Source organism: Manacus vitellinus, unplaced genomic scaffold, assembly GCF_001715985.3.
Source record: "Manacus vitellinus isolate BGI_N305 unplaced genomic scaffold, ASM171598v3 scaffold_53_pilon, whole genome shotgun sequence".
In the NCBI taxonomy this organism is placed as follows: domain Eukaryota; kingdom Metazoa; phylum Chordata; class Aves; order Passeriformes; family Pipridae; genus Manacus; species Manacus vitellinus.
The window spans coordinates 3,072,679-3,099,215 of record NW_021940637.1 but is presented as its reverse complement, the minus strand read 5'-3'; the positions used below and the strand labels follow the sequence as shown (position 1 = coordinate 3,099,215).

General features: G+C 42.4%; 1 protein-coding gene across 1 annotated transcript in view; it reads right to left on the bottom strand.

Annotated features, from left to right (window-relative positions):
- Positions 1-1,284: 1,284 nt before the first annotated feature.
- RORA (RAR related orphan receptor A) overlaps positions 1,285-26,537 on the bottom strand; it is a 217,402-nt gene continuing 192,149 nt past the window's right edge. Inside the window, exons 4-11 of the mRNA XM_029963145.1 lie at positions 22,669-22,810; positions 20,664-21,059; positions 17,602-17,723; positions 16,324-16,456; positions 15,563-15,670; positions 14,096-14,206; positions 12,732-12,844; positions 1,285-11,486 (exon numbers count right to left, since the gene is read on the bottom strand). Of these exons, the coding sequence (XP_029819005.1) occupies positions 11,322-11,486; positions 12,732-12,844; positions 14,096-14,206; positions 15,563-15,670; positions 16,324-16,456; positions 17,602-17,723; positions 20,664-21,059; positions 22,669-22,810 (1,290 nt within the window). The 3' untranslated portion in view covers positions 1,285-11,321. The remainder of the gene's footprint in view (positions 11,487-12,731; positions 12,845-14,095; positions 14,207-15,562; positions 15,671-16,323; positions 16,457-17,601; positions 17,724-20,663; positions 21,060-22,668; positions 22,811-26,537) is intronic.

Below are 26,537 nucleotides of genomic sequence, written 5' to 3'. Positions count from 1 at the left end.
TGTTTGGGGTTTTTTTGGTTCTTTTTTTTTTATAAAATGGTGCTACTTCCTACAGGTGATCTTTTTCCTTCCATGGCATAAACACAAACATCAGGAAACATTTCCACTGTGAGAGTGACAAACACTGGCACAGGCTGCCCAAGGAGGTTGTGGAGTCACCGTCCTTGGAGACACTCTCAAAAGCTGGGTGTGGTTGTGGGCAACCAGCTCTTGGTGGCCCTGCCCGTGACCTCTGGAAGGCCCTGCCTCCCTCAACAGTTCTGTGGTTCTGCGAAATAACCAGGGATCAAACCCACCCACCACCTCCAAATGTACAGCTTAGCCTTCATTATGGGCAAGGACAGGAGTCCTCAGTTTGTCTCTCACTTCAGAAAACCTCCTGTGTTTTATGTTGAACTTACATGGTTCTTTCTATAGTTGCTGCCTAACCTCTATCTTGCTGGTCAGGAACTCTCCTGTGACTGGAAAGATTGCGCAGCAATCACGTCCTGAGGATGAGAAAGTTAAATCTGGGGTTTCAGTGTCTTTGCTGCAGACATGGAGCTGCTGCAGAACAAATGGCACTGCCCAGTGCTGCAGTTCTGAGAGTTACCACTTCCACTCCTTTTTTTGTGGAGCTGATCTGCAGGTGAAGCTGCTCCCAGATCCAGTGCTTAAAGGTGAATGCTAGTGTCTATTCCTGGGTCATGGTCAGGCCTATAAATCCTGAGCTGTTCAAAGCTCTGGCAGGACTGAGGCATTTCTGAGGAGCTGCACAAGGAGAAGTTCACATGCCCCAAGACCAAGCATGCTGCTGGCACAGTCAGGTGCTCCCAAGGTGAGCACAGCAGAGGGGAGTTGCAACTTTGATTTTTGATGCCTAAATTGTATTAAAACTTCAATTTGATACCCAAATCCTCATTTAGATCTATCCCAAAGTGGTAATTCCACCGGGAAGGTCCCTGGGAGGGCTTCGTGGCAGATTTCTTGTGTTTGGCACTTGGTGCAGTGAACTGTGATTTCAAACATGAAGACCCCTGCAAGGAGAGGGAAGGTAGGTTAATCCACATCTATTCTGAGAAGGTTTAAAGCTCTTGTTGGCCAAAAGGGGAGCTTAAAAGGTATTCAGGAGTCGTCCTGTTTCCCCGCTGACAAATGCAATGTGATGTTTGTGTGAAAACAGCTCTGACACATGGGCTTGGAAGCACAGCCTGATTTTGTATCAGTGCATTCCTTAAGGAATAAACCTACTAACCACAACTCAGAAAAACAAGCAAGATGCTGCTGACAAAAAGTTAAGACAGATTTTTCCATTAGAAGCTGAAGTTTTATTACAGGATAACAGTACATAAAGCACATCTAAAATCGATGTGTTCAATGCACTTAATAAAGGTAATGTAATATTAAAGGTACAGTTTCTAAGTACAATATAACAACATTCATATTAGAATGAAAATTGGAGTATTTAAAAGACAACATTAAATCTCTTATTTTTACAGTCATATTTACAAAATGAATCAAAATACTTTTTTCGGGACCGAGTAAAATAACAAACTCGAATATAAGCAGGCTATTGTAGGGGTGAGCTGGAAAGGTCCATGAGGGGGACAAGTGAAGTGACTGGGTAAAGATCATTAGCAAAGGTTTAGTACAATACCACTTTAGTATTCCTCTTGATGGCTTACACTTTATTGTGGCTAGAAAAGGAATTTATACATACTGTACACATAACAGACAGCACATATTTACATGTACAGTATCATTGCATTTCAACTTGTGTGTATTTACAGAAATCTGAGCATTTCACTCAGGGAGGTTTTTTAAGTCTGTGTGCTTAATCTTCAATCTGATGTGTGTTTGTAATCAGCATTGATTCTGGCGTTGGTACACTGAATATTTAGTAAAGAGGGAGGAGAAATGTTAACCAAATGGTTTTGCATAAATATATCAAACTGTTCAAACAGTGGGGGAACGTGTTCCTGGCATTACCTGTAGGTTGGAACGTACAGATTTAAGAGTAGTCCTTTTCTCTTTCAAAATATCAAAAGGTGACTTAAATCAACAAGGGAAAATAAAATTGTCATGGCTTATATTTAAATAAGATTGTAGCTTCAAGAGGTTTTTATAATTGTCCTGATAGTGTTTGCAGTTAAACATTCCACTTATGAAAATATACCCACGGTGCAGTAAAGTTTGTATTTGTTTTTAGGTCAACAGTATGTTTGCTGTTTAAAAAAAATTATTTATATATATATATTCCTTGGATTGAGGGTATAAAAGCAGTGCATGGAAGCCAAGAACCATGGCTTTAAAATTCACTACCTTCTATTATCAAAAAGTGCAGTAAACAGAAACATTGTTATTAATAAATTGCTCAAAAATCTTTGCTAAAGATCTTATAAATTCAGTAATATTACAGAAAAATTCTAATAAATATTTAAAAGGTTAATTACCTCCTTAGTTAGATATTTGATATCCATCAGTTTTTAAGAATGAACATGAAAACAATATCTAGAATGAAGGGAACAGGGGACAGGAGTACTTGGAAGGGTACATGGCTACGTAAATTAAGGTATACATGAAAAAAGAAAAACAAAACCCCCATACCTGACAAAACGTTGCAAATTCCACTTCTTAATGAACTTTAGTTGCTACTGGCTGTCCCTGGATATGTGTGCCTGGTTCTAAAGCATATCCAGGGAGGGAACTGAGCCAACCGTCCCTATGGAGGAGTTCCAGAACATTCCTATTTACAGCTCAGTGCAGGCCTGGCCGGGCACACCCCCGGGGGTGTGTTCAGGTGCCACCCCGAGGGAGCAGGGAGGAGGCACCTGGCACAGAACAGCCACAGCCTTCATGCAGCACAGCAGAGCTCTCCCAACAGCCCCAGAGCCACCTCCCTCACAGCCAGCACGCTGGAACTGCTTTGTACTGGCACATCAGATGTTTCTCTTGGGTTTGATACAATACAGGCAGACTGTTTGAGTAACCAAAAGGATAACAAGCTGGACAGAACATTTTTAATAACGTTAATAATTAATAATGTTAATAATGTAGAAAAAAATTCTACATTTGATATCAAGTATCTGTACCGGTGAAGTAATTTTCTCCTTATTAAATATACTATAGAATAATTTATATAATGACACTATGCATTTAAAGAGAAAACCATGTCCCAAATCTTGTACTCTGATACAGGTACTTGTTGGGCATATGTTGGTGTATATATATATATATACACAAATATATATATTTATATATAGTTATACTCAGTGAAATTAACAAGACCCAAAGGTGGTATTGTCTAGGAATAAAAGGGGTTTGTTTTTGTTCACAAAAGTAACTTATCTAGCACCACACATCAGAAAAACACAAAAATAGCACACTCTAGTTCTAAACAGCTATGTCTAAAATAGATTATATAGTAAAACAGATATTATACAGCATAATGTGGTATTTGATAAACAGATAAATATTTGCACTGTGTAGGCTGTTTATAGTATAACTTTATCTATACAGAATGAAAGCAAAAAGTTAACTGTATAGAGGTGAGCAGAACAACATTAAATATTATGACTCCAAAGCAGAGACAAAGTTAGAGTTGAAAGAATAGAGCAAGATAAAATGTTTACAGGCCATTACAAGTCCTTAAATTAGTAGTAAAATAAGGAATCAGTTGCTCAAGTTTAAGAAAGCAGTAAACAAGAGATTGCATTTACATGCAGATGTCTAAAACTTGTATTTCTTTTAAATCTATGCACAAAAAGTCATTTGTTTTTATTGCTTGACATTCAGTTATGGCTAGAGTATTTTTAACCTTTTTTTTGTACTTTGGAAACAAGAATATTGTTAAAGGTGCCATAAAAATGGACAACATTGAAAACAGTTTGCAAATAAACCACCTAACACTGCAGTTCTTTATACATTTTAAAAAGCCTTGTCTGGGGTTTGTCATATGTTAAATATATTTAATCTGGGAAAATACATTGTAGCTTGAAGCCTCCCATTGGCCCAAACATCCAATACAAAAACACTTCTCCAGAAAAGGAGCAGGCAGACAATACAGTTACACAGAAAGAAGCAGCCAGTTAATGTCCTAATACTTCAAACATTGACCACTGTTCTGGGACTTGTTCGAAATCAGTGTAGAAATGAGGAACGTTTTGGATTTCCAGAGGTGTACAGTACGTTTGCCTTTTTGTGAACTACAATTCACTGTATTGCTTATGAATCCTCTGCCTTAGCAGAGATGAGATTACAGATTGCAAGTTCCTGTAAGGGCTGTGCATCCACACCGACACTCTGGGGGGTATCCCGGGCTAGTGTTTCTCAAACCGAAAGTCACAACTCGTCATCTGAGCGCTGCCGGAGCGTTCAGATCGCTCTCAGAGCCCGTGTGGGGCGAACGCTGCTCGGGGCGGGAGCAGAGCGGGGCTCCAGCGCGGCCAGCGTTGTGCTGGCACAGGGCACACGCTGCCCAGGGAGCTGGAGGTGCAGCTCAGCCCCACGCCGGGGCAGCCGCAGGAGCTGCCTGGGGGCTGCGGGCGTTTGGAGCAGCCCAGAGGTCCCAGGAACAGCAGCTGCTCGGCTCCCTCAGCGAGGAGGCTGCCACTCATCACAGCTCGGTCACATCCCCGCCCCGGCCAAAGGGGCTCATGCCAACACAGAGAGAAACACGGCCCCGGAGCTCGTGCTTTCAGAACCCCTGAGAAACACTAACCCGGGAGAACAAGTACACACAGGACATGGGAACACCGAGAACATGCACGTGGTAACAAAGGGTGATGGCACACATCAAGTTGGACAACTTGATTGTGAAGCTCAGCTTGAAGAAGTGATGAGATGATGAGGGAAGACATACAAGTGAATCTTGTGGCAGAAGAAGTGAAGCCATGAGTATTGATCTGAAGCCTTTATCATGTTTTGTTTCTTATTTGGATAGCCTACTTATTGCTATAAAGTTATTGCTATATTCTACCAATGATAAAGGCAAAAAAAATACAAACAGCAACATTACATATGGAAAAGGTAGAATACAGCTTCTGTTTTGATGTTAAAATTCTATTTAGTACCTGAATGAAGTTCCAAAGATAGACTGTATATTCTCCTAAATGTTACACATTTCCCCCCCAAGTCCAGTGACTGAGCATTATGTAGCGAGCCATTATCACAGTACTAGAGTTAAAGCACATACTGCAAGGATTTTTAAATAAATACTCCTTTACATTTGAAAACTTTGCTTTTTGTTGTTGTATTTGGTATCTGTATGCATGTGCCCTCATTTCCACCAAATGATTTACTGACAGGAATATTTAAACAAAAAGAAAATAGGAGGCTCATATTCAAATATATTAATGGATGAAACTTTTAAAGTAATAAATATTAGTATTAATTATGAAAAAATAATTCTAATAGTTATATTTCTCCAGCTAGGGAAAATAAAGGTGTTCTGTGCAATCTGAATCACTAGCACAGGTAAAATTTCATACACTGAATACTCAAGAGAAAATTGCTTATTATTTTCGGATATTGTATAGTAAATGCTGTTTCTGACATTTATATTAATAGGGTTATCTACATTGGGGAGTTTAGGAATGTCTAGGGAAAAAAATACACATTGTTTGCACAGCTTATCCTGTGTAACCTGTTCAGTTCATCCACTACAGACTGGGGACTGTCTATGCCAATCCAAAAAAAGATACTGTAGTGTTTGGCTCATCCCACTGCACAGTTAAACATCTGATCGATTGTCCATTCTAAGAGGAGGTTTAATTGATGTGCAAGTCTGGAAAGAACGGGGTCTATTATGATCAGCAGCAGGAATTCTCTGCTGGAGCTGCCAAGCACACCAGCTGATCAGGAGGTCAGTTGGCTCAGCCCTGCTCTGCTGGGGAAGGCCATTCCAGGCTCAACTGCCTGGCAGCTGGAGAAGCCACTTTCCCTGTGTCCTAAGCAATCTAAAGTAAACAGCTGGAAGCCAAATACCCGTGAAAAACCCTCCAAAATGCTGGAAAACTGGTGCTTTCTGCAAGCAGACAGGTTTGATGGAGAAAGTCACTCTCTTCCCAGCATAACCAAAGGCTTGAAGTCTTGCTCCCTTTGTTCGTAGTTTGTCCCTGCTCTTGTGAAGCCACAACACACAGCTCCTTGGGCCAGGCTTCCAGCAGCTCCAGCCTGGCACCGGGGCACTTCCCAGGCACTGCCAACCCCCTGTATGGCTGTGTTTGCTGTACTAGACATGACAATGTCTTCAGCCTCAGTGTTCCTCTCCAGTCAGGTCTTTTGCTTTACCATGAAACATCTGCAACAGCGCCAGACGTCTGAAGTGCTGGTCCTGTATTCCTGCAGATCTGGGTCCCTTTCTGTGTGACTTCACTGCTGCCACCTAACCGTGACCTTTTCATTCCTAATGCACTGCCAGCCACTGACCTGCTTTCTTTGACAACTTAAATACTGAAAAGCCATTTCCTGTTGCTGAACACTGAATTTCAGCTGGAAAAATAGTCCTATCGTTATAAAAACATCCAGAGGGTACTGAAATTAATTTCAATCATTTATTTAGTGGGTCAGCATTTGTTTCCTAAAATATAACTGCGAAGCCTTTGCGCTGTTTGGAGTTTTGTCTCGAACAAAATAGCGACCAAAAAGCAGCTGTGCTGCAAAAGTGAGTCAGAGAACGAGGCACACACGTTTAGCTAACAAAAATATCCAGTTCTCCTGTGCCTGGGGGGAGGGGGAAGGGAAGAAATACAAGCAGATTTTTTAAAAAGCAATTTGTTCCACCAGCAGTACTGGCCACCCTGTTGAAGAGTTTTAGAAGATCCCTGAGCACATTAGTTTCTGCCTCATAACCCCAGCTCCAAAATGATAGGGCTGCTCTTGTTGGAAACGAGATGGATTGTCATTCACAGTTAAGTCAATCATAAGGTGCTTATCTATTTACCCTTTTTTTCACCAATCAGCACAAAGAACTGTCAGAAAATAACTTTTATTTTTCTTTTTTAAATAATAAAAGGGCACAAAATTTAAACAATCAATGTTTTGTGACAGTGGTTTAGGATTATTATCTGGCTGCCCCTCAACAACAGACAAGTGATTCAATCGACATTCCTTAGCAAAAAAAAAAAAAAAAAAAAAAAAAAGGAAAGAAAAGAAAAAAGGCAAAAAAAAGAAAAATCCTGTACAAATATGTATTTTTCCCTGAGGGATCAAGGTTACACCCGCAAGTGCTCTATGTACATATTGCACTGTAGAGGAATGAAGAACATGTGCAAAAAAAGCAACAATGATTGAAGCTTACTAATCAAACCTTTTAATCATGACTGCTATGTCATCTTGCATTTTGGAATGTCGGAACACAGCTATTCCTTTAATCTAAAATGTAAAAACAACAAAAAAAAAGGAAAGAAAAAGAAAAACACACCTCTACTATGGCACATTCAATGAAATAAAAAGTTTTCCAAAGACAAATAGACAAATTCCATCAAGAAAATAATACAAAGTTCGTTCGTTTGTGTTTTTTTTTTGTTTTTTAGAAAAATTACATTACTTTCTTTCATTGTTTCACATTACAAAATCTTTTTTTTTTTAATGTTTACACAAATCACATTTTATTGCAGGAATATTTCAAGTGCCATCAAACATTTATAGAAGGGTTAAAAAAATAGAAGTCTCTCTAAAGTGGTCCAGACAAGGCTTTGTATAGAATAAATCTTTTTTCCACCTTCTATTTTTGACTTAAGTATTTTGAATACATTTTCTTTATTCATTGACACTGAACAGCCTAGAAGCAGCCACTCACACGGACCCACACAAACACTCGTGTGCTCACACAATGGACTCTCTCACACACACACAGGTGCACATACACAGATATCTTGGTATCCAGACTAAGAGAAGCTAATAAAGAACAACCAAACTTAAAAACAGCCTCCCTTTTTTACCTAATCCCATAGTTTTTCAATGTCAATCAATGCTGGAGGGGATGACACACATTAGGGTGGTTCCAATGACAGGACAGTGTCTCCTTCTAGAAAGCCAGAAAACATCTCCATGGATAGATATAACCCAATGAAAACATCTGTGCAGACTCTGAGGACCACGTCATAAACCCTAATATATTCCTTTCTCTTAGCTATCCTAGTGTTTTATTTGTAGTGAACTGGGCAGATTATGAAAATACTCATGAATATCCACTGACCTCAAGTTTGTTTTTAACTGAGTATCTGTTTGAGCATCTGACCCCAGCCCCAGTCCCAGAGGTTGGGCAGAGGTTTCCTCTGCTCTGCTGGTTCTGGCAGGGCCATCCCTGACCAGCCACCCCAGTGTTAGCCGGTGTCCCCTTCCATAAAAGCCTCCTTGGCAGATCTCATCAGTACCTCTGCCAGCCTGCAGCCCTTTCTTCCCCTCTCCATGGAGAGCAAAACAAGAATTACACTCTCTTGCCAAGTGGCTGTTCCCTGGGATCAGGAAAGCAGAGTTACCTGGGGGGTGTGCACAGCCTGATTTAACAAGGGGCCAGCACAGGAGCTCCCACCAACAAAAATGACAGCCCTTTCTGGCCTGGAAGATCACTGTCAGCTAAGGCCCTGTCTGAAACCTTTTATAGTTATGTACTGTATTAGTAAATGCTCCAAAAATGGTGTTGTCAATGACTTAGGAGTGTAAATATGCCAAACTAGATTCCAAACAAAACCACTGGCACCGAGGTGCCTGGTAAAGCACTAATATCCATCAGGAAAAGGTAAGAAAAAGGATGTGACTGAAAATTAATCCCCATATATTTTACCTGGTAGTCTACATATTGTCACAAGCAGGAGTTGTATTTTGCTCTCTAAAAATGTACAGGTCTTACTTCAGTACTCATTAGTTGACACTGAGATTAAGTTTAGTTGATCTTTACAGGACTAGCACCTAAGGCTGGTCACATTCAGAAAACATTTGTTAGTTAAAAGGGTTGCTTCAAAAATAGGAACAGACATTAGAATGCAAGTACCATATCGTGCCAGTTACTCCAATAAAGTAAACAATGATTCCAGACATGTTCCAGTGGGATGGGGAGGGGACATGCTGGGCTGAGCCCCCTCTCCAGGAGCAGCAGGATGGAGCAGCAAAGGACAGCTCTGGGGGCTTTTCCCAGGAGCCCTCTCCTGACTCCATCCCGGTGCTCCCAGGGCTGCAGGTGCTGCCCTCCCACACTCGGGGTCACTGCTCTGGGGAGGGAAGTGATGCTCCTCTCCCTCCCTCCAAACCCTGGAGAGCAGTGACAGCTCTGAGCCTCCCTGATGGGAACACTGGAACACTTCAGGAGGTGTCACAGCTAAATGTCTCAAATTGACCCCAAAGGAAACACGTTCAAACCACAGAATAAACCTGTATTTTGCTAATCATAATCCACTGACCCCATTCTCCTTTTTAAAATCCTTAGGCTTCAGTGTGCTTCTACTCACGTGTTACTTCTCAACAACTGTAACATATGTGAGATTGTTGACCCTTGGAAACTAAAACACATTCTGTCTCATTCCTTTTCCTTTTTTGAAGTTCCCAGTTTTTTCTTTTGTACTTTATCAGAAACTTCCTTTGTGCAGGCCCACAGGGCATCCAGTTATGCAACTCCATCTCATCCAAACCCAATTACACATCTCTGGCTCAAACAGCCACAGTTCAGTTTGTAATGTTGTTTACTGTGAATCTGCCTCCTTCAGCACTGGGTTTGCTGCCAGATTTGCTCAGAGACAGAATTCTTCCTGGAGGGAATGTAATTAATAAGACTGCAAGATTCAGCTTATTGGTTGGTTCTGCAGTACAGGAGTCAGAATTACAGAATGCAGATTTATGATATTAGTGATTTCCAGGCATTATACAGAGTAGAACCAATGCTTTCTAGCAACAGTGTTGCCTTTACTTTGTTAGTCCCCATTTGCTAAACTTTAAAGTGCTTCTTTCTAAACAAGGAGAGCAATGGACTTCTCTGATCAGCTCCCTGGAACTGAACTGCTGGATGCTGGAAGAACAGGGGTCAGGGTCCCATCTCCCTGCAGTCAAACCCCTTCTGGGTTTGCTGGGCTCACGTTTGAGTCTGAAGGCATTGTTTACCATATGGAGTACAAAAGTATGGAATATTATGTATAAAAATTACTTTTCCACATACATGTCATACACACATACTTTTACTGTAGATACAGACTTGAGTATCTTCAAACCTGGATTTATGGTGGGCAGAAATACACCATTTAACAGCCTGATTTTCAGAGGTGCTGTGTTACTCATTTGGAAATGAGCTGTAATTGCTTAGTTTGACTCTGACAGTGAAACTCAGCACCTTTGACAATGAGGCTTTTGACTTGTGCACTTAAATTTGAATTTAGGCATGTAATTTTAAACATCCAGGTTTGAAAGATTTAAAAATGAAAGTACCTTTGAATTTAACATCTGGAAAGATTATTTTTATGTAGAAAATTGTCATTATTTTCAACTCTTTAAAAAAATCTGTAACCATTTCAGGATATGACCAGCCTCTCTTTAAAAGTAACATGGAAAACAGCAGCATAAATACCTCCCAATGTACCAGTACCTGCCAAACCTTTTTCAGTTAAACTTGAATTTCTGGTGCACATGCAACACAACAATGAACACGCTAGCATTTAATTTAAAGAAAAAGGTGCAAAATGAAAGTGCCTTATCAATTCAACGAGAAAAGCTATACCAGTAACTACATTTTATATTAATTAAAACAATATATAAACAATATCTCTTTTGCTATATATAGTCTTCATGCCCATTTACCCTGTAATATATTATAATGCTATTGTTGCTATTGCTATGGACCCTTTTCATGCCGTTCTGTCTACTGGCAAACAGTGGTAGGTGAAAAAAAATCGTCCTTCATGAAACAATGAGCAAGTTGTGCAAACTGATGCTGAAATCTCTGCACCTCACACCAGTCGCTGATTATTGGGTGGACTCTGTTCTGATCAACAAATTGATTGTTCTGTCAAAAGTCTGGGCAGTGAACTACAGGAGAAAACAACCTTCTGACATTAGTACCCTCAGTCTGTGTAAACAGAGGTCAAGGATTGAGAAGCTGAGACAGAAAAAGGGTCCATATTTGTAGGCATAATGGAAATCATATGCATGAGAAAAACAAGTTCAACTTTGTGTCATTGTTTCCCATCCTTCGCCTGACCCCGACCGCCAAGAGATGTGCAGTGTGTTGGCTCCCTAGGTCTGTGCAGGGCCATATAAAGTGTCTTGGTTTTCTTTCTTTTTTTTTTCCTTTTTTTTCCTTTCTTTTGTTTTAATGTTTGTACTTCAGACATTCTAGAAGTGCTTAGGTGATACGTTTACCCATCAATTTGCATTGCTGGCTCAAACTCTGAAGTGAACAACTCCTTGTAAAGTGGAGGAAAATGAAGTCGCACAATGTCTGGGTATATTGCTTTAAATGCCATAAGCTTTTCTGTATGTCGTCCACACAGTGCTCTTAAAGTAGACACTTTGCATATTAACTGTAAAGAAATGAACAAAGTCATAGGGTCATACATGGAACCAGCCCTCCCGATCCTGCTGCAAGGATCACACTCTCCCAAACACAACTGTTCAGATTGTGACATTTCAGGTGCACAGTCCGGGGGGGTGTTAAAGGTATTTACGTCATGGACTCCCAGCTCTTTGTGAAATAATCTTTAAGTTCCCAGGAAAATGTGTCATTAGGTTTCCTCACTGGATTGATACAGAATTTCAGAGCTGGATCCTCATTCATGCAACTAAATCATACTCTTGGAAAAAGGCAGCCCAGCTGCTTTTAAACCCACTGTGAGTATTATGGAGGGAACTGGCAATGCAATAGATTGGACTTATTTAACTTAAGCCAAATAAGGTGAAAAATAAGTACTTCAAAAATATCACAAAAATATCAGCTACTGAGTAAAGGATTTGTATCAAAGCACGTGGAAGAAACTTCCTTCCAACAAAGGCATCCAAAGTATACACCGAGAAAAGAAGTCCATGAGCCAGGATTTGAAATGAAGAAAATCCACAAAGGCTGGGCTGGACCCTCCTGCTTTTATTGTAATAAATTCTGTGGTGGGAAACTAAGCAGAAGCTTTCTGGCTGTGCAGAGTTGTATAAGGAACTACCTCTGTCAGGAAGGGCTTATTTTTCCTCAGTTCTCCAGATTTACTTCTTGTAACATCACACCACTTCTTGTAACATAACACCACTTTTTCTTTTCTGAAAAATGATGTGAAGATACTTTAGATGAGCATAATAGTGTGTGGGGTCTCTTTTCCCCAGGTTTCAGGATTTGGAAGAACTGAGGAAAAGGTTGTGTGAGGAACTTCTCATGGAAGTCTGAAAAACAAGTTTGGTTTGGGTATTGCATGTAATAAAAACTTAATTGCCATGCAGGCAGAGATCCCACAAGGATTAAGGCTGCACGTTGGAGAACTGAAATAGTATTGTGTGGCAGAAAAGTCGTGTAGGAGAACTAGGATAAAAAACTTCATCACTTTTCATGAAGTTCCACATCAAAATCCTTCCTTTCAGACCATTATCAACCCTGTTCTCTAGCACGTCATCATTTCACCTCTTGTGGTTTTCAGGAAATAGTTCCAGCTAAGCACCTTGATTTTGGACAAGGAATTCTGGGTTTATAAATAACAACTTAACTGCGTCAAAGCTTTTACACCTTAATCAGGACAGTGTTCCTAAGAAAGCATATTTTCAGAGTCATGGCCCAGTCTGACTCTTACCTTTGTTAGAATCCCATCCTCTCGGTGGTTCTTCTGTAGGACATGCTGAAGTGCCAGCTGGATCTTCTGTTGGAGCTTTTCAATCTTCACTTTCTCCTGAAGCCATGAGCGATCTGAACATAAATGGAGTTAACATCTCTAGTGCTGCACAGGGCTCACAGAGCACCAGGAACGACTGAGGCTCTGACAGAGTCATCCTTCCTGTTTGCAACCTGCCCTCCATTTTACAGACTCTCATATAGAAAATGAGCTTCAAAATCAACAGGTTTTGGAGTACAATTATTACATTCAATTAAATTACTTATATAAAGCCCTTAATTAGAAGAATGTAATTAATCTGAGTATGATTTATTACTTGTTTGCTAAAAAGGTCTGTAAAATGCAGGCTATTTACAAAATGAAGCTACTAACTTTTCACTGCAAAATGAACAGATCATATAATGAAAGAGTAGTTGGAGTGGATCTTGCAAAGATCTCCAGTGACTTACAGAAAAATCAGATGCAAAGATTCAAATATTAAAAAAACCAAAAAGCAGCTCCTAAACTTCATGGCAGAAAGTAGTATGAGCTGCTACATTCTGTGTGTGCCAGACCTGCAGGATTCCGGGGCTTGCTAAGACACTGGGCTAACACACTTCCCATCTGGCAAAGAGCATAGGAGTGGATCTGTGATGCTCTCAACCAATGCACTGTTGCCCACAGACTGTTCACCACCACTCCTGAGCCCACTGCACTGCCACTTGGTTTGCTTCCAAGTCAGACACAAACTGACCTTCTGCCCCAGGATCCTGTTCCCCCTGCCTGAGGAGCCGTCCCAGAGCCTGGGGCACCGTGCCCGTGGCCCTGTGAGCACGGAGTTCTTACAGCCATGGCATGGCACACCCAGGCTGGCTCTGGGCTGCCCTGGCACCACAACCTCAGTGTCCCCAGTCCCACGCTGGGCACACACCTCAGCTGCCACACTAACAGGGCAATGCTGCTGAACAGGCCTGAGGTGGTGCTGGAAGCTCACAGATGTGAAAGCTGACTGTATGAGTTCAGTGTCTACCTTCTGCCTGTCTCACCAGGATCAGCCCAGCAGTCTCACTCACATGCATTTAAGCTTTTTTCTAAAGAAGCTGAGTCCTCAACAAGGTCAAAATGTGGAAAACAAGGGCTTAGAGTAGGATTTCCAACTTAACAAACTGATTCCTAAATTCACAGTTGTAATGTGTTTATTAAAATAAAACTTTTGATGAGGGAGACACTCCAAAAGATGTGACATTTCCACACTGTCTGATAGTCTTAATGTTATCGTTAAAAAGACCTCAAAAATAAAAACGACCTCTACCCAAACAAAGCCAGAGGAAACCTTCATCTCTTACCTGCTGACATTAAAACAAACGCAGAAAACAAAGCTATTTCATCTTCTGTCAGGTGCATAGAACATAAACTTTTTCCAAATTCAAACACAAAACTAATGAAGTCTTCACAACCTGCCAAAAAGAAGGTACAGCTCATGTCACATTGTTTAAAACTACTTCAGAGCCACAGAGTTATTGATTTATTCTGATGCAGATGAGAAATAGATGTAAAATACTTCACAGGTGAATGGTCTTCCCCTTAAGGACTGTGAAGTGATGGTAGTGAGATCTCACTCATCCTTGAGCTTATTACCCCATTCCCACGGGTCTCCAGCTCCCACACCCAGTGCTTGGAAGCTTTTGCACACTGGATCTTTCCTACATTTGGTTCTTGGGGGTAAATATGGATAAATCTCAAGCCATTTATTTTCAAGCTCAAAACTGGTTTAGCTTTGGTTCTGTTCTCAATGGAGCTTTCTCACGTCAGTGTGGATGGAGGCTGCAAACGTGGCCTTACACAGTGCTGGTCTGAGGCCTGTTGAGCACACAGAGTGGGGGAACAGAGAGGCACACGAGGAACATGCAGAGCAGAGGGAGAAGCCAAGGTCTGAACACTTGTCATGCAGCAGAGGAGCTGTGCCTCCTTTGCTCCCTCCTGCTCCCACCGTGTCAGTCAGGTTACTGTGCTGGCACACATGCAGGGACGGGCTGGCAAAGTGGAGCCCTCACAGCCTGAGGGAAGGGGCTTTCCTCTGCACATCTCACCCCCACCCAGCCTGAACCTCTGCATACAGCTGCAAACAGATCCAGCTGTGTTTCCTTGGAGCCCAGAACTGTTTGCACTCTGACCTTGCACCTCGAGGGGTTTTAGGAAGGCAGAGAACACTTCAGGAATGGTACAGCATTGATTCTCCACTGAGGTGTTTCCACTGCCCTCCAAAACAGCCCAAATCTACACCCAGTGAAATACATCCTTTTAAAATCAGAAAAAACACACAAGAAAAAAATTCAAAATTATAAACCGTGGTTTAACAAAAAAATTGATTTACAGTGCTTTACCTGCAAATAACTGGACTTGGCCCATTATAAAACACTATTAACATCTTCAAAGCAATAACATCAGAATATCCAAAGCTACCTTAAAATCTGCTGCCTTTTCCAACAGGATATACAAAGTGTTACACTAGACATGAAATCTGGGCTTCTGTTCTCAACAAGTGAGTCCAAACTGCTCTACCCTCATCAAAATGTTGATTTTTACCATCAATGGTCCTTTACTGCACAGGTGAAGCTGCTTTAACTCCTGCAATCAGCTTGGCCTCAAACAGAGCCAGCATGACTGCTTACAAAACAAGCAGTTTGAACTTTGCAGCTCTTTTATTTGAACACTAGAGCCTGATTTTTTCAAAGCAGCTCTTTTCCCTTGCTCTTCCACCTTATTATTTTTATTCCATTTTTTTAAAGACACAACACTTGACATTTCCTTACCTAAGGACTTGAAAACCTCTGGGCTAGCATACTTGCCATCAAAGTAGACTGTGTTGTTCTGGGAGTCAAAGGCACGGCACATTCTGATGAACACAACCTCTAAAGACCCTAAAACAGAAACAGGGTATGTTTGACTCTGGAAGTCGAGGCTTCAGCTGTAAAGAGCAAGTGAGGATTTAAAAATAATGCTCTGCTTTCATCATCTATTGAGTAGGGTAAGAGGTTCCTGTGGTGTAACAGAGCATAGCCTGGTTTGCTACTAGAATTAAAAGAATTCCCATAAACCCCTTCAGAAGTTTTTGCTAAAGCAACTTAGTCATTGCTAATAAACTCTAATAATTCTTTTTAGAGTAATGAAGTCTCTGAAGTCAAAGTGGCTCATTTAGATTTATGTTCACAGAGCTTTGACAACTTGGTCCAATATTTGTAAACTGCATTGCTTCTACAGTCTCTTGCAGAGAACAATCTGGATTTTTACCTTGAAATTTTTACCTAATAATAGAAAATTAAATCTGAATCCAGCTTTTCCATCTTTACATAGTCTTGCTGTTCATAATGATAACTTAGTAAGTAGACTTTGAACTCCTCCTATCCAGAGTAACTATGAAGTTACTTCTGAGACAATTTGTAAGGTTTTGCCCCATATGATTTTAAATTATCATTGTACTACATATGAATATTTGCATACGCAATCACTATATACAAGTAACACCTTCCTCAGTTAAACCAATAGAAGCAGACCTTAAAACTGACCCACATACCTGCTTTTAAAAGCACAATTTGATCATTTTGACACAGTTCCATAAAGCCATCAATGCGTTTGGCAAATTCCACTACATACTGAATAGCTTCTGTGATTTTGACTGCGCACAACTGCCACATCACCTCCCTCTGCTGTGGGAGAGAAGAGAAATGCACAGATTACTGACCTGGGCTGGCAAAGCTCATTGTCATCGAGTAAAACTGAGTCAAAAAACCCCTGCAGTGAATTCTCCCCAGCACTCTTGGCTACAGTGTGCTGATAAAACAGGGGGAATTGACCTCCAAGCCAAAGCCTCCTGTGGAGTGACAATGCAAACATGGGAGACTCCTTCAAGTCATGCCAGAAGAGATCCAGGTTGGAGTGTTTTTATTTCATATAAACCAAAAATGTCAAAGTGTAACCGTTCTGGTCACTTCAGCAGGAATTTTATTCACTGCATCAAAAGAAAATGCCAATTTCCACCAGCAGGGCATAATCACATTTTCCCTATCAACTTCTGTGTTTTGTTCTGGATGCAAATTATCTGCCTTGCTCATCTTCAGAAGGACACACAGACAGATGATTGTATATGAAGGTCATCTTCTGAACAACATAAAGAAGGCACGTGAGTTTTTCATATGTTGATAATAATGCAGAATGAAATTACCTAATGTAGAAAAAAGGATATTCTTAAAGGTTAAATATTTTTCTGTGGAAATGAAAAACACGTTCAAAGCACTTCCCAGGACAGTTTTCCACATGAAGCCCATGGCAGCAGTTTGTGGATGGAAGGTGTGCTGGAAGGGCAAACACTGACCAGATCTCACAGTACCCCAGGGGGGTGGCAGCACCATGGACAATGTGCTGCCATTCCACAGGTAAAACCCAAACACTGAGGGACAACTGGAGGGTGTTTATAACTCAAAACAAAACACACCATGTAAAATCACAACACTTGGTGGCTTCAGCTTGTGCTGTTGTTGATCCAGGAGGTTACAAATTAAGAGAAGAAAATAACATGCCATCTAGGATTGAAAAAATTCCTGTGGTTTCCTATCCTTCTTTATTACAGATTTTAGGAGAATGGCTTTGCCTTTTCCTATACCTGTACAAATCACAAATGCAAAGGATATCCTGACCATCTTGCTGCTTTTGATTCTAGCACTTTTTTTTTAAACACACAGAAATATACATTCCTGATAGTAAAGAGAAAGCAGTGAAAAAGTGAATTTTGCAGTGTGTTATGGAAATACCATGCTTGATAGAAACCATGCCATGTCCTGGCGTGCTTTCGTACCTTGTTCTGGTAGTTCTCGATTTCTTCCTGCAGGAAAGTTTGCCATGTTATCTGCTGCAACTCCTCTCTCAAGTACTGGCAAGTTTCCATGTGTGACTTGGAAATATTCTGTGCAAGATGTTCTAAGAGAAAGAGCAGAAAGCGACACGCGTTAGAAATGCAAAGCTGTACCTTCAGACGGGAGCAAATAACATATTCCAGCTGCAGGAGGGGGAGGGAGGAGGGCGAGCCGAGGGCAGAGTGCCCGAGTTGGGGTTTCCTCGGCTCCCGTCCCAGCGCTGCCCGGCGCCGCCGGCAGAGGACGCGCGGCACCCGCGGTGGGAGCCCGGGAACTCCTGCACCCCAAACCGGGCAAAGGAAGGCCAGTTTGGTGAAGGCCGGGAGCTGCGGGAACCGCCCCTGCTGCCTTTGACAGCTCTGACACCTGGGCCGGGAGGCACAGCACCAACAGAGCCACTGAGAACAACCCCTGCTCAGATCTGAGCCGGGAATGTGCTCCTTGGAACACAGGACACTGCCATGGGCAGGGACAGCACAGCCCTGCCAGCCAGGCAGCACCTCTGCTGGGGCCAAGGCTGTGTTTTATACAACTGAGGCTTTCCAAAAAAGAAATACAGGCAGTTACCACCTGTCTAGTGCTCTGCTAAGCAGGACTCTCATCCCATCAGGCTGCCAGTGAGTGCCATTCTCATATATTTATATATTCATTATATTTTCTCATATAATTAAAAAATATTATACTAAAATCTATTATATAAAATATTAAATATTTATTATAATTAATTCTATTATATTATTATGTAACATAATATAATTATATTATTTTTATTATAATCAATATATTATATTAAAAATATATCTATTGGAGAATCCAGATGATTAAGATAACTCACTAAGAAATCACTAAGGGTTTTTCCTCAGCTTTAGAGAAGCTTAGTTAACTGCACGATTTAAAATTTCCATCCAATGTTTTAATTCCAAATAAAATATTTTCTGCTGCTATACTTGATTAAAAGAACTATATGGCAGATTTACATTTATTAATAAAACCTGGTTCCATAAACCTTCAGGAACCCCTTCAAAAGCTTGAATGGGATTTAGACACCTGAATTCCACTTTGCCTTTCTCTTTTCTACCCTGGCTCTGGGCCTGTTCTGCTGTTTGAGCACGTGCCAAGCAGAAGTGTTGTGACTTATCTCACACAGTTCTGCCTGTGAGGCCACTGGAAAGGAAGGCTTAAAACCACCAGGGCCGGTGGGCATTAACAACATGGGGGCATCTGGGGGACTGGAGCACCAGATCTGTGAAATGGGCCTTGTTTGACCATGAGCAAAGCCAGCCCTTCACAAACAACTGCTGGACAATCAGGCTGTTTAGTACCATCCTTCACACATCAGTAGTTTGATGTGAGAGACTACCTGAAAAGTCTTTTAACACAGGTGAGCTAAACTCAGCTTATATGTGCTACCTGAGCAATCAACAAGGTAGAACACAAGGTAATTTATCCTTGGTTTGTTAGCACAGCCTTGATGTTTTTGAGAACAATTGTTTTTTCTCACAAGCTTGTAGCTCAGACGTTTGTCCTGGGTAGCAGCCACTGGCAGCACAATCCCTGTGCCCTTGCAGGACAGAGAAGGTGAAATATTCCCCATGTTACTCCCAAGCCTCGGCCTCCCTTCTGGACTGTATTGCAGGACACACCTAAATACTTTCATTGAACAGCCACACCTTCCTAAATTGAAACCTTGGTCTGGCAGACAAACATTCTTCAAACATTGTTCAGTAATGTCAGTGCTGGGCACCCAAATCACACTGTGCAGGCTTTAAATGCAAGCAGTGTGTAAATGAAGGAAAGCAACATGACAAACTTATTTTAGGCCAGTGTTCCAAACTCAAAACCTGGCCTACAAAGGAAAAGCCCTTTCTTTTTTATTGTGAGTTTAATGTAAGTCTTTTTAATAACTTCCACGAGAAAATTAGCAACCATTTGACTGACACAAAGCTGGCAGCATTGTCTTTAACCTGACTTTTTCTTCTCATCTTTACCTATCTGAAATTATTTTAACTCAAGCCAGACATAGTATTTTGGCTGTCAGGACCAATTATATTGCAGAGAACAGCATTCTGCAACATAAGGACATTATAAAGTAAGCCTTCTTGTGCCTTCTTCTCTGTAAAATTTCTCAAAAGAATATAAACCACATAAAATTTTAATGTGGAATACCTGATTTTTCAAACTATTTTTTTTAGGGTTTTGTAACTAAAATAATTAGCAAAAATGTTGCTTAAGCAAGCAAAATTAGTTTTAAACACCTGACTGCTTACAGAAGTAACAGAATCATGAAACCACTTCTCTCATGTCCTGTTCCACTTTGTTTATAACCTGTTCACACAGCAGGCTCTAACTCCAGTCTCAGCTGTTGACAAGTCACAGCTGTGGAACTCAGCCCCAGTGTCATCATTCAGGGAAGAGTTTAAAGTAGAACATGCTAATTAATGTGTTTGTTATAAGGCTTTTGGAGAAATTATCAAAATTTGCTACATTCAAAAATTTTCTTCAGTATCTGGGGCCAGATTCTTTTCAACCAGTGACAAGGAGAAGTGCCCTCAGATTAGTTTGGTGCTTTGGTTTCAGATTTGCCAGGTAAAGAGCAGAGCAAAATCAGCCTCATCACTTTTTGTCAGAAATAAGAGTATTGAGGTAATGAAAAAGGAGATAAAATGTTAAAAAATAATCTGCAAAAAAAGAAATACGCTGTCTGTTTGCTCAGCACTAAGAATTAGTTTGTTAATCAGTATTCAAAGGGTTCTATTGCAAGGACTGAAAGCAAAAGCAGCACTCCTAGAGCTGATCAGCCCCAGGCTCCCGGAGTTTTAGGCCAGAGGGGTAAGTTGTTGTGTGTACCCCGAGATGAGGACACTGTGCACGTCACAGCAGAATGCCCACACATGCTCCCAGCTCCACTGAAGCAGCATTCTCACTATCACCTGGCTAAATGTGGCACTTTAATCCAAAGGGTACTGTTAAGACAATTAGAATGTAAGCTTTTCTCTCTCATTACCTAATTCTGCCATGGACACAGTTGGAGAGGTCTCCCCATTTGTAAAAGAACAATAAGGGAAGAAGCCCGATGCTGGTGTGTAGTCACATATTGGTTCTGGTTTGATTCCATTAATATCAAGACCCGACTGATCTGGAGAAGGCTGTATGTCTAAGTAGAAGCTGCTAACTGCAGAGTCTGCTTTGCTACCTTCAGGGGTATGCCCATCAATGTAATTACTGAGGTCGTCGTGCAGCTCTGTGAGCCCGTTGGTGGTGATATTGTAAGTGGGGGTGAGCGGCTCTGCCTCTCCCGGCTGCTGCTGGTGGTCGCGCTGCTGCTGCTGCAGTCGGTGTTTCTGCACCTCCGCGTACAGGCTGTCCCGCTGCTTTTTGGACATCCGACCAAACTTTACAGCTGAAACACAGACACAGGCTGTTACCTTCCCACACCCCCACTGCTGGCTCTGAGCTGCCTCCAGTCGTTACACACCACGGGAACCCCAAACCAGAGCACAGGCAGACCTAAGGATCGCTGCTCTCGGTCACAGGGACTCAGCTGCAGCCCCTGCTCTTTAGAACACCCTCTGAACATGCAACTGAAATGGACTATTAGAAGCCACTGGTTTAGCTTCATTCATTAACTTCCCACTTCTGTACCGAAAAGATTTTCTCCTGAACGTCCAACAAAGTTGACAGATGCATCTCTTCAGCATTCAAGTCCTACCTGGAAAAGCAGAAGTTAAAACAGAACATGCTGGCCCAGGATGAACTGTCCAATTCCTGCCAGCTGCACATTCACACCACAGAGTGAACTTAAAAATAGGTGCCAACACGTGGGGTATCGCTCACAGTGTATCAATAACAAGCTTTACTGGGACTGGGACTAGAGCACATGGGAGGAATCACCAAACCTGCCTCCAGCACCGCTGTGACAAGCAGAAGTGTTACTAGGTGAGCAACTGTTAAACCTGCATTTGTGTGTGTACACACGTGCACACACAGATTACTACTGCTTTGAGAGGCAGTAGCTGTCAGCCAGCAGCAACTGGTTTGTAGCATCCAGGGAATTCCTCAGGGTACAGTATGTGATTTCAGGGACCTGTATCAGCTGCAAAAGCCCCGTCCTTTAGAAAGGTGACTACTGCCTTTTACTTCTCTACAAGAAAGCAAACTTGTTGGAGGAACTAGTCATTACATGATCAGCTGTTGCAGCTTTTTAGTCTCATGCCCAATAAAAAAATTAAGACAATGTAATTCAAGAAGTAAATGTAATCTGGAAACAATCTCTTTAATGGGGCCTCATGTACCCAGAGTAACGTGCGTGTGTTTGCTGCTGTCACCGTGGCAGGGGAACAGAGTGACTCCAATCTCCAGACTGGGTAAATGGTGGCAGCTCCCCCATCGTGGGGAGGAGTGCAAGTATCAGCTGCAAAGCCAGTTCTAACTGAATTACATAAGTGTCCATCTTACAGAGCTGGCCTTTCATCACTACTCCAGCTGTAATTCTGAGCTTAGCATTTACAGCACTGGAACAGATTTTCTTCAGAATTCTACCTTTGAAAAAACACTGCATTATTTTTCTCTTTGCATTTTTTTTCATTATTCATTATATACAATTCAACTTCTCTTGATATTGGGAAACAGTTCTGACCTGCACCCAGGCAGTGTTAACCTGCAACCGCAGCAGGTCACTTCAGTTGGAACAAACATATAAAGTATTAACATCAGACTAAAAATCTGCATCTTCAAGTGACCAGACACAAAGCTCTTAACTGGGAACTGTAATAGATGAGTAAGAAAAAAAAATAAACCCAAGAACTTCATACATGCCCTGATATTTATGTGAACATGTAAAAACATACAACGCATAACACAGAAAAATACGGAGCAACATCTAAAAAACACTCGATGACCACAAGTATCAGCCCAATGCACAATTAGCCTTTAAACCCTGTGGGTCTGAGCTGAACCCAGAGCACAGCAAAGCCTCCCTCAGCGTGTGCAGGCAGGTGAGCAGTGCTTACCATCCCGGGACATGCCCACAGCCAGGCATTTCTGTAGCCGGCAGTGCTGGCAGCGGTTGCGGCTGGTCCGGTCGATCAGACAGTTCTTCTGCCGGGGACAGGAGTAGGTGGCATTGCTCTGCTGACTCCTCCTGAAAAAGCCCTGCCGTGCGAGTGCAAAATACAAGTCAAGAAGCTGTTAACTGGTGCAGCAGATAAAGACTCTGAAAGGCAGCGTACCTAACAGAACATGGAGTTCAAGGGCTCTATAGTCAACTAAAGGAAGTTAAGAGGGTTTTGGTGGTGGGGGCTTTTTTCTCTCCTAGAAACAAACAAAAAACAGTAACTAGCAAGAAACAGTTCATGAAAAGATGTTATAACATGTTAAGGAAATACACGTTTATCCACTGATTTTACAGATCCCATATTACAGATGGTACACCAGTTCTTTCCAAAGGAGATAAAACTAATTATAGACCCAGATTTCCTGGATTTTCTATCTTTCCTGGGTCAGCACAGATCTCCAAAACAGGGAGGATTCAGCAGCTGCTCCCCTGTTCTGCTCTTTGCAGTGGCAGGCTCTGACATTCAGCCTCACCAATGTATGCACGTTTAAAAATACTCAGCACTGAGCACTGTCTCCTACAAAGAACAACTTTCTAAAGGAATTTTATATACTCACAGAATCATTAAGGTTGGAAAAGACCTCTAAGATCATTGAGCCCAACCATTATCTCAGCACCACTGTGCTCACCATTAAACCCCAAGGGCCACATCCACATGCTGCCTTCAACACTTCCAGGGATAGTGATTCCACCATTTCCTTGGATAGCCTGCTCCAATGCCTGACCACCCTTTCAGTGAAGAGGTTTTTTCTGATATCTAAACTTCTCCTGCCACAACTAGACGCCTTTTCCTTTTGTCCTGTTGCCTGCCTGACAGCAGAGCCCGACACCCCCCCCGGCTCCCCCCTCCTGCCAGGGAGTTGCAGAGCCAGAAGGTCCCCCCTGAGCCTCCTTTTCTCCAGGCTGAGCCCCCCCAGCTCCCTCAGCTGCTCCAGTCCTTCCCCAGCTCTGGTCCCTTCTCTGGACACACTCCAGCCCCTCAGTGCCTCTCCTGCCTGAGGGGCCCAGAACTGCCCCAGCACTGGAGGTGCCCCGGCAGTGCCAGCACAGGGAGGGCACTGCCCCGGCCACCCCACTGCTGACACTTTGTGAGTCAGTTTGGTGCTGACAACTGAGGTTCTGCTCCACTGGGCGCAGGTTTAGACTCTCAAGGAGGGGGAAAGCCAACCCACGTTTTGTGTGTGATGTGTTTGCTGAGTAACCCCATCTCCAAAGGAGGGCAGCGCTGGGAGGTTCCACCCCGCTCCAGCTTTCCTGCCTCCCTCAGAGCAGTGGTGTCATTCCCACTACACCAGCTGCTCTCTTTGAAGTCATGTCATCCTTTAGCCACAGGCTGCCCAAACATAAGCTGGTGTGTGTGTAATACCTACTTCACAAGGATTCTGCAAAGATGGAGTCATTCTAAAGAGGCACTTGAGATCAGTGAGCACAGTATTTCAGTTTTACGTTGCCACATAATGGATTAATTAACAGTGCTGCAAAGAAAATAGTTCCTCGGCAAGGCTGGGCACCTTTTAATTAAAGCTGGACTTTTCCCAATGTTTTATTTACTCGAGGGCTGCAGGCTGGAGTCCCTGGGCACAGCACACTGTCCAGACACCGGGGAGACAAACAGGGGAAAGGGCTTCTGCATGGCAAATCTCAAGGGAGAGACTTCCCAACAAACTGCCTGCAGACAGAGACAGGGGAAACACTGAGACAAAGCCCCTGCTCCGTCTTAGAGGAGGGCACCAGTCTGTGTCCATTATGCCCCTTTTATTAAAACTTTACTGGGGAAACATGGGGTATAAAGAAAAAAGAAGGAAATTCAAGGTGCTGTCTTCAATCCTCTTTTCCTGTACATTATTTCTCACCCTTTTATTCTGGTCTTTGTTTCTGTTTGATTGAACTTTCAGCTGTTTTTCCATGTTTGTCAATAGTGAGATGATTGTACAGCACATACTGACCTCCAACTGAGTGCATTTCACCCCAAAGAAAACCTGAAATACCGTGGAAATTTCTACCATCCCCACATCACAACTAATCCCTCTGGAGGAACCAACTCTTCGGTTAGAGAGCTTCACTTCTGAGAGCCCCTTCATGGACGCTGTCACTCCAGTGCAGGTCCACAGGCAAGTGCAACACCATTCCCCAGGAAAACAGGATTAGGGACTGAGCTGACATGGGGCTGACTGATCAAGGTTCTGCATCAGTCCCCAAAAATTTCAGTTCTCCAAACACCTTTTCAGTTGCACTGAATCACATGCTCACAGAGGAACCACATGAACTCTTCTGCCACCGCCGAGATCCTGAGAGTCAGCTTAATCAATGTGTCCTAAAACCTCCAGGATCTAAATGTTTTCCTTCAGCTGAGATATACTGAGGCTGAGCTGCCAGTCTGGCATTTCTCTTTATTAAGAACAGTCTTGTCAAGCTGAGGATTATTTTTAGTATTATAATGGAGAAAATACTGGGCTTTTTCCTTTTCCAGATTTTCCCTAGAGACACAGCTGCTCAATACATTTTAGTGTACCACGTATCAGCTAAGTTACAGCTTCAAGCTAAATTTTCAGTAGAGTAGAACTGCCTGAAACTAGGGCTTTTAAAAGCACTTGCACTTTACAAACCAGAGATACAGTAGAGTGCTTTTAAAAACAAACCCTATGAAAAGATCAGCAGGCACTAAAGAAACAAAAAATCCACCTTGCCACAAACTTCGAAAACTAATCTAAACTTGTCCAGAGCACAGAAACACATGTATCTGAGATTTGGGAGTGAATTTACAATGAAGGTCAACTGAGGATTTTTGCTCTCAAAGTTTTTCTACATTGCTATGAGAAATAAAATAGGTTTTTTTAATATATAGGTGTATCACAAAGTTGTAAGATATCCAAGTTCCAAACTGGACCTGGGTATCAGGGTCTTTTTCGGCCAGATAAGGAAAATATAAAAGTTCCCAATAATTAAAATCTTTCAGGGCCATGTGGAAATTTTGTACACAGGGGTTTCTCTTCTCTCTTTGGGCTAAGAACAAAGGAAGATCCTTTGTGACAGGGGACACCTCGCAACCGATCAAAAGGAAGGGAAAGCCCCTTTTCAGAGAAAAGAAACCTTTTTAGGCAAAAATGAACATATTTAAACTTATCTGAAAAAGGGTGGGATTTTGTGAAACTATAAAATGTATGAAAATTAAACCCAAAGGGTCTTTCTCCCCAAAAAACTCGGTGTGAGACCAGACCCAGCGCGCTGAATAAATTCTTCCTTTTGCTTCATAAGTTTTTGCCGTCTTTCTAAATTCAAGAGAGAGAGATTTCTCACATTGCTGTCCTTCACTTGTGAGTTTCCCAAGCTCTTGGTGGTCCTTGTGCTCTCGCATCACTGTAAGCCACGGGGGGAAGCCCCTACTACAGGAGTAAATACAGTTTGGTTTTACCCCTCTATTAAAAGAAGAGGAGAGGCGCTGTGTTGTGCTGCTCCCTCCCTCCCTCCTGCCAGAGGCAGGGGCTGGCGGTGATTTCCCCCGGGAAGGAGAGGTGGCTGCATGCCTGGTGCTCGTGTATGCTCCGAGCCCTGTGGAGCCACGTGCCTTCAATGGCAGAGCGCTGGCAGCCAGCCCCGCACGGCGCTCCGGGGATGCCACGGAACAAACCCCGCTGCACCGGGAGCTGCCGCTGGAACACCCCGGCCGCGGCTCCGGCCCGGGGCAGGAGCTCTCCGGGGCCAGCGCAGAGCGCCGGCTCCACTCCCAGCTCCGCATCCTCCTCATGCAGAGGCACGAAGGCGGTG